The sequence below is a fragment of the Agrilus planipennis genome, unplaced genomic scaffold (assembly GCF_000699045.2).
Source record: "Agrilus planipennis isolate EAB-ADULT unplaced genomic scaffold, Apla_2.0 scaffold117, whole genome shotgun sequence".
NCBI lineage: Eukaryota > Metazoa > Arthropoda > Insecta > Coleoptera > Buprestidae > Agrilus > Agrilus planipennis.
This window is the reverse complement of record NW_020438912.1, coordinates 890541-899546: the sequence shown is the minus strand read 5'-3', so window position 1 is coordinate 899546 and position 9006 is coordinate 890541. Positions and strand designations below refer to the sequence as shown.

Below are 9006 nucleotides of genomic sequence, written 5' to 3'. Positions count from 1 at the left end.
TAATATAATTTCAATGTACAGATACAGAAAGTTTACAGTTTTATGTGTAATTGTAATGGTTAGATTTCTTTAAAAAATCTACATTTTCGAAAGTTGATTCTGAAATAGTTCATCCATACCAATCAAGGGTTGGAGTTTGTCAAATTACAAAACATATATTCAGAAATTTACACTGTTATAAGCAGTTGCTTATTATCCTATACATCAAGTGGTATTTTCCATCATATGTTACACATCCAAAATGAAGTTCAGTGCTATTATGATGTTGCTTTGAAAGGACTGGTGGAATTCGATACGTATGTTATAAGGTAAAGTAGAACTATGTTCGGTATTCCATTTTCAGAAGTCCAATATGTTCAGGAAGAAAGCGATTGACGTCATCTTCCTCTCTCTTAAAGGATATAATAATACATGAGTAATTTTGAGCTTTGCTCGGTATGTAAATCCCGGATAATTCCTTAGCGTTTGAGCACGATCGGAAGCAATACGCAAAATGGATTTACATATTCGCTATGTCTCGCATTGTATTGATCGCAATTACTTTTGTTAAGGGAGTATGTGTATCTACATATGTATGTTATGTTGTTGTAAAGTACCAGGGACTAACTAAAACATGTTTGCTTATCATATTATAATTTGACGAATTTAAATAAGTTGCAACTGCATTTTTCGTCTTCATCCCATGCACCTTTGGCCCTAACTAAAAACATTTTTGTTGTTGCTGTACAAGATTATCTCCACTCCCTCTATAATCCACTCATTACTCCCCTTCGAGCGTGGGACCCATATTATTTACCATCCTTTCACCGTATTTAAAAAATCCCTTTTTAGTACATTCCTATAAAGCGCTCCAAAAATTTTTCCCTCAATTTCAAATCCCTAGATTTTAGTAAAAAGTAGTAAGAATAATATCACAATGTACAGTCTATTTCAATTTGTTAGAATTGTGACCTTGAAAAAATCTGCGCGAAGATAGAAAGAATACACACTAGGCGTGAGCAAGACAGAAATAGTTGGAACGAGCTTGAACGAGCAGAGCTTTAGATGGGCGGTCTTAGGAGATCGGCTAGAACTGTACAGTACTAGACGAAAATGTTTAGCAATTTTTTAAAACAAAAATGTATATAAATTAACAATAGACAACAAAGCAAAAGTTTTATAGGTGTGTAGAGCGTTAAGTTAATTCACTTGTTATTATTTTTAGCTAAATATGCTTTTAAATAAAGCATATTCTTAAATTTTAACGAGGTAGTTTAAATAATTTTGCAAATGGTACTGTACACTTTTGTCTAGTTCTCGCTCGATGATCGGTGGAGAAATGAGCTCCGCAGACAAATATGATTGAATTTGGAATTATGCTACGGCGCATCCTAATAAAGGGAAGGGGCATATCTCTAACTTCTTGAAACGAACAGTATTTACCTTTAATTTTTAAACATTGTAAGCGATTTTATGTGTTTAATAGTAAAACTGCTATTGGTGTATTTATTCTATCCACAATTCCAGTAGAATTTCTTCAATTTTGTCGTTCATCTAACGTAACAAATATTCCATTCCAATTGAAATTTAATCCAGTGTCATTTAGAGAATCTATAGACTATACATCGAGACCGTCTTTTGTAAGACAATTAGATAAAATTAATCGCAATAATATGCTAAGAGCTTATGGGAAACAGCGATTTTCTATCAGGACTTTCCCGTCACGTCTGTCATTCGGGGCGTAGGTTTGATGAAGAGCTTTTATCCACTTCCTAAACTTGCGAGTTTCCCATTCGTTTGGGAATTACAGTCTGGAACTTGGAATTAATTAAAATGATGTAAACAATCGATTCAATATGCTTTTAGAATCAAATAGGAAAATTGATCTTGACTGTTCGGCAAATTTGAAATGCGAACAGTAAGAGTTGTAATTGATTATATTCATTTGCAATTCAAACTTAAACGCTGTTTCGCCTTAGGAGCGGGCGAACGGCTGAATGAACGAGTTAGCGAGCGAAGGCCTCCAACAACTTAAACACGTGAACAACCTTTTCGTGTATTCAACGTGAGTAATTAGCCACTCTAATTTATTATTACCATTAACTGTGTCTTGAAGGGCGCCTGCCTTATTTCCTTAAAGTTATATATGGGTGGCAACCAAAAGCTGAAACATATTCCACCTAATATCCATTTAGGTTAGGCATATTCGTGATAAATTGAGTGATCACTTGATAAACATTTCTGAAATTCCAAGTAGCTAAATACACTTCCAAGTTTAGTACAAATACGACTCGCATTGGTTTACGTTACGAGATAAGTTCGACTTCTTGTCAAATTGTTATTTCTAGAAAATATACATTAGAAGAGAGAGAGAGAGAGATACAAGAAGCCACTAAAAGTCGGCATCTACTAAATAAACCTACACGCGGAAATTGTACTATTCCCAATCCAACAATGCAATAATTGAAGGCGTATTTTAGATAGAAACAATATTAGATTTACCAGTCTTCTGCTTGTTTCCACTAGAAACTGCGCATTTATTTCAGTTACTTAATTAACATATATGTATGAGAAAATCACCTAATTTTAGATAAACAGATTATTTCTGGCTTGGGATTGTATAAGCAAAGGTCATAACAACACTACCTAGAAACTCATTTACTGTTTTACATACAATACTAACCGTGAAAGCTAATGAGATACTGTAATTTCGGATCGCTTTCCCAATTTTGAATTACCCATTTTAAAACCTGCTAACAGTTTTTCTTTTGTAATTCTACTCGGTACTACAAATGAAAAGGTCGTTTTGATCATCATGATCATCGCTTGCATGCTAACATTTTTTTTTTAGTTTTGTAAATTTTCAGTATCTATCAGTATCGCTTCCTTTTTATTTAAAGCTGAGTCTAATATCTCATTGTCAGATTCTATACAATTACCTAAAGTTGTTTTGAACCTAATAAAGGTACCGGTAATAATGTTTAACTCCCTCCCGAAGATTTAGGTACTTCCAGGGGCGCAACAACGTTACAGTTTAACTGGGTGCTCCCATCATAATACTATAAATATTTATACACTGTGGGTGTGTATAATCTGAAAAGATCGAGTTCGGCTGCTCATTTACGCGCTTGAACTAGTTGAACCGAACTTTAATTGGGTGCCCAACCCAATCGAGTGGGGGCTCAGCCACCCGTGGACTCTCCCTTGTTGTGCCCCTGGGTACTTCTCTACGATGTTGCACAAATTGTATATAACTACCTGCTGATGCTTATATAAACTACATATATATATTACTCTTTTTTCCCTAAATCTTATCCTTACATCCTTAAATATATATAACATCTTTAACATTGTCAAAATCTACGAGTCTTATGTATACGCCTTCTCCTTTTTTTAAGTCTAAACCCTAATTGGATATCTCTTAAATTTTCAACTATATTTTCCTTCTCTGTACGATTTTAGTTAAAATTTTAGACGTATGAGAAGTTAAGGTAATAGAATGGTAAATGAGAAAATGATTAGCCCCGAAATAAGTAATTTGATAAGGATCATACACATATACGTACGTATTATAATGTATTTATCACGTTTTAGGAAAAATCACGACGTTAGTTCATACAAATGTGGTATTATTAAGCTAGTTAGTTTCCGATTTCCTTATTAAATTTCAATTTTATTGTTGAATTTCTTCTAGCAGTATAAATTTCTAACTGAGATACATCCAGCAAGTTGTCTTTGATAGTTCTCGTGTTGTAGAAAAAAGAACAAAAGTAAACGATAGAGAAAATGGAACAGAAGTTGCAAAGTCCTGCATGAGACAAATTCGTGGTTGCGTTGCACCAGAAGTGCTTTCGTGCGTGTAATAGGAATACTAACGTCACATCCGGTGGTTGCCTTTGGCGGCGAACTATCCAACCGCATTTAATTTCGGGAATGCCAGGCTGGCTTGGTTGCCTGTTCCTCTCTCTGGACCGGTTTATTTAACGTTCCTCTCGAAACATTCGCAACAGCGAAGGGTGATAACCCTGTGAGCGCAAATTGTAACACGACGACAAAATTCGCACCTTCCCAGGCGCGACTAACGTGGAAAATTTGCATGCCCTTTCGCTTCACCTGAGGCAGACTTCACTTGTTAATTTATTTTCCATGTAGGTGTATCGCGAGACGGTTCAATAGCCTTTTCATTGCTTTTTCAATGAATTACGGAGTTCAATTTTTCGTTCAAATTGCTTAAATGTTACATATGATTGTCACATAAGCTTAATGAAAAATTATGCTGATGATACGGTGATTTTCGAACTATTTGGTTCTCATCGGCACGCCGCGCAGCAGACAGTTCTAACAGATCGATCAACTTTTGGTCATCAAGCAGCATTCAATAAATAGCGTAATGAATGCCATGTGTAGAGATTTTCAATTAATTATGAGTTGATTAATGTTGACAAGGTTCTTTTCGATTTAAGGATATCGACTTGTCAAACTGAACCCACGGTATAGCTGTTACGTTCGGTAGATTTTTAGTGGATTTCGACGACCCCTTTTAATTTGATAAGAAATTTTAAAATATCTACTGTCCCTAAGGCTTAGTATTCAATTACTAACAAGAACGAAAAATAACAAGGAAAAAAGACGGAAGATATAATTGCGTCAGCGCCATCACGATTTCGATGAAAAGCTACACGTTCTTCGACTTAATTATATAAAGCCTGTCGCTGGGGACCCGGTTCAATCTACAAAAAATGTGTTTCGGTTACAGAAAAAACATCAATCAGTCGACGATTGTCAGGACTGCTTGAAAAATGTTATTTTTTCGATACAAGCACGTATTTCTCGAAAAATACAACGTAAAAACTTGAAAATACAATGTTGTGATCTTATAATATGGAAAAGCTTTTTTTTTTGATATGTATACATACGTAAAAATGTGAATTGCTTGTTATCCTTTGTTAAGTATCTACTTACTTATAAAACGAAAACAACTAAATTATATTCTTTTCTTCCAAAAAGACTATAGGATTATTAATACTACACCGTTTCGGGATACTGGCATAAATTGTACTAGACATTCTTTTTGAAATAACTCATATTACGCCGTGTACTGTCCATGACTCGGACGACGCTTGCCCTTGTCTCGGATCCAAAATTTGGATATGGATGGCACCGGCTTACCAGCCAGCAATCGTTACGTTAAATATTTCCTTTTACTAATACTAACTTTTAGCTCAGTGTAGCATGACTGCATAACTTGGTCTAGGGTTGATAGTACGGACTCAGTACGTGCGTAATACGGACCCGAAACGGTGTAGCGTGAACCATTCTTAATTTACTATCAAGTGACTTCGTCTTTGTTTTCAGGTTGACAGAGCACAAATGGCATTTAAAGTTTCTCAATAATTGGACGTGTAAGTATTTTTTGAGACATATATATGTCGATTACTTCGACATTATTTTTAATTGAGAGGAATAATCTGGAACTGATCTCATTACGCGATTGACATAGTCTGTACGAACAAATATGTAACATTCGTGGTTAATAATATAATTCGAACTACAGATGGCGTTTACCGCGCCATTTGTGGTATTTTCTATTCGTGGTTAGTGTATAAATAACTTTTGTTAAATGTTTTACGTTTTAGGTTGGTTCGTTAAGACTGTGTCAATCACGCCAACGGAACCTATCAATAATATTATAGTATTCCCTCTATCAAAATATATGCACATATAACGTTAAACTATACTTACACAAAGATAGCATTTGCATATTCATAACTAAGGATCGTATGGTCCCCTGCGCATTGCAAATTCTAACGACAATTTATACATCCCTCTTCTAATGCAATTACATTTAGTTATGACTAGTTCTTCGCTTTGAACTCGCAACCCAAACGTAATTAAGATGTTTTAATTTAATAGTGAAATTATTGTTAAATGTTGGTTGTTGAAGTAAGAACAATGCGAATAGCCAAGGATTCCTTTATGGCGTGTGTGCCATTTTACCTGAAGAGTTACAGTGTATAGTGTAGCGTATATAGTGTAGGCGAGCTAGTTTATTTTTTAAAAAAATTACTCCGTCAACATCATTTGCGAGACCAGAGGAAAATAGTAAAACTAAGTGTATATATTTTTCGAATTTGTTAATATATATAAAATGAAAAACGAAATTTCATAAATAACTACTTAATTAGCAATAGGTTTTTTTCGTTAAATCAATTTACTCTAACGGGAAACAGAACTAACCCAACTTCATAGCACTTACTACTAAATGTCTTGCGGTTGGAATTGGAGAACTCTTTTGCAATCCGAATAATACACTGGCTATTAGCAACATAAAAAAGATGAGTAGAATTTTTTATTTTTATACCTTATTATGTACCCATCGAGTAATAATTTTCAAAATTTTGAATATTTTTTTTTATTTCGAAATTAAGTTTTTCCTGTTCGGGACGATGCGGGCCATCCATTGGTGCAAGAATTTTTGCGCCATCTCTAATGGTTCGCCAGATATGTTCTCCAAAGCGTTCAATTCTCGATTTCAAAAATAGCACTAGGCCAAAGCTTTCGACATCTATAACTTTCAAACGAAATATCGTAGGTGGGCGCTTTTATAATCCCCGCAGAGCACAGGATCTCTAGAAAATTTTGATAACACTTCCATCGATATCGGGCTTTCCATTCGGAAGTTAGGGGTCATTGTGTGGACTCAGAAAAACGCTAAAAATAAATATAGGGCAAATTGCGTAAATTTGGTCGGCTCTAACGCAGGCCAGGAATGTCACAGTTCCAAACCGTTTTCGTCGAAAACTTCTCTCACTTATTGGGCTTCGAACGAGCCATGTTTGGTATGTATGAAACGTCATGCTGCGGAGCTATGAATTTTCAAACGCCATCATGTCCGTGAGCGCAATATTTTCAAATTTGACAGGCAAAAGCTTTCGACAGCTATAACTTTTAAACGAAATTTCGTAGATGGGCGCTTTTATTATCCACGCATTGCGCAGCATCTCTAGAAAATTTTGATAACACTTCCATCGATATCGGACCATTCAATCGGAAGTTATGGGTCATCCTGTGGACTCAGAAAAACGCTAAAAATAAAAATAGGGCAAATTGCGTGAATTTGGTCGGCTCTAACGCAGGCCAGGAATGTCACAGTTCCAAACCGTTTTCGTCGAAAACTTCTCTCACTTATTGGGCTTCGAATGAGCCATGTTTGGTATGTATGAGACGTCATGCTGCGGAGCTATGAATTTTCAAACGCGGCCATGTCCGTGAGCGCAATATTTTCAAATTTGACCTTTCGAAGCCCGTAGCTGCGGAACGGTTGGACTTTTCTGAAAAATTCTTTCACAGACGGATGCCCCGGCTCAGTGCGAACATTATAGGACATGTGCGGTCGAAATCTGTGCCGACCAGAAATTCAAAATTTTCAAAATTTTTATTATTTTATTTTGTTTCGAAATTAAGTTTTTTCTGTTCGCGACGATGCGGGCCATCCATTGCTGCAAGAATTTTTGCGCTATCTCTAATGGTTCGCCAGATATGTTCTCCAAAGCGTTCAATTCTCGATTTCAAAAATAACACTAGGCCAAAGCTTTCGACATCTATAACTTTCAAACGAAATATCGTAGGTGGGCGCTTTTATTATCCCCGCAAGAGCACAGGATCTCTAGAAAATTTTGATAACACTTCCATCGATATCGGACTTTTCATTCGGATGTTAGGGGTCATTGTGTGGACTCAGAAAAACGCTAAAAATAAAAATAGGGCAAATTGCGTGAATTTGGTCGGCTCTAACGCACACCAGGAGTCTGACAGTTCCGAATTGTTAATTGAGAACTGTCTACATAAATTATTTTTGCTGCCAAACAATTTCATTTAATTGTCTTTTCAGTAACAAATAATTAATTCAATATGTACTTCATTCTTTATGATTATCTCTGTTATTATTTATGGCTATGTGAACTTCATAGATCACATTTTCGAAATTAGAAAAACAGTTAAAATTACCACAAAAGAATTAGATAAATCATTATTTTGATTTTCGTAATATCACGTTTTAGGAAGATAAATTTCAAATTAGCAAATTCGCCTTTTACTTACCCACATGGTAAAATTGCCTAGGCAGTCTGCACTTCATAATACGAGAAAACCTTATTTTTTTTTAACAGCAAGGATTATTAAAAAAATTTCAGGTAGGGTAGCTTTATACAGACATTGTGAGTACAATACATATGTTAATGGGCGTACATTTCATTACTATAATAAAAGCATAGTATAAATTAATTTATTTAAAATTCCAATAATAGATAATATTAGTTTATGAATTTAACGATTGAACTATCATGAGAATATAGCTGTTAAAATTTTAAATGAAAGATTACATTAAAACATAAACAAAAAGAAGTTTTAAAATTAAAAACTGGTTAATCGCGATAATTAAATAATTCTACGTACGTCCGCGGTTTTTTATCACTTAAGTGCCATTAGTGTTGGTCGTTGTGGAATGTGTTTTACGTTAACTAAGTTTGCAACTGAAGTAATGTATTTTTGTAAATATCAGTTCAGATGGATGCAGTTATTTATTTAATTCAATTCAACTACGAATATTAAATTCATAGGTACCATGTGCAGTTTACTCTATATCATTATATATTTTATACATTTATTAATTGCTTGCTTTTATTATATTCTAACTAAAATAATAATGAATTAGCTTTCTAATACTATTAACTATGCAGTAGTGTATATACACAAGAGGTATTTTAATTATGAGTAAAAACAATCTATAGTAAACATATTGAAAATATGAAAATATAACGAAGCATTATACCTATTGAAAATGTTTAACAATTTATTTTCTTGGGAACTCATTGTCCTTGTTGGATGCAGTTATTTATTTAATTCAATTCAACTACGAAAATTAAATTCGTCGGTACCATGTGTAGTTTACTCTATATCATTATATATTTTATACATTAATTAATTGCTTGGATTAACAATATGTCTGCAAATAGTAAACAATAACTA

At 34.4% G+C, this 9006-nt stretch overlaps 1 protein-coding gene across 2 annotated transcripts in view; it reads left to right on the top strand.

Annotated features, from left to right (window-relative positions):
• Window positions 1–9006, top strand: part of LOC112904150 — a 58064-nt gene that overhangs the window by 42029 nt on the left and 7029 nt on the right. Inside the window, exon 3 of one of the 2 annotated variants that reach the window (XM_025973503.1) lies at window positions 5335–5381. The exons of the other annotated variant lie outside the window; for it this stretch is intronic. Coding sequence (XP_025829288.1) covers window positions 5335–5381 — 47 coding nt within the window. The remainder of the gene's footprint in view (window positions 1–5334; window positions 5382–9006) is intronic. 2 annotated transcript variants of the gene reach the window in all.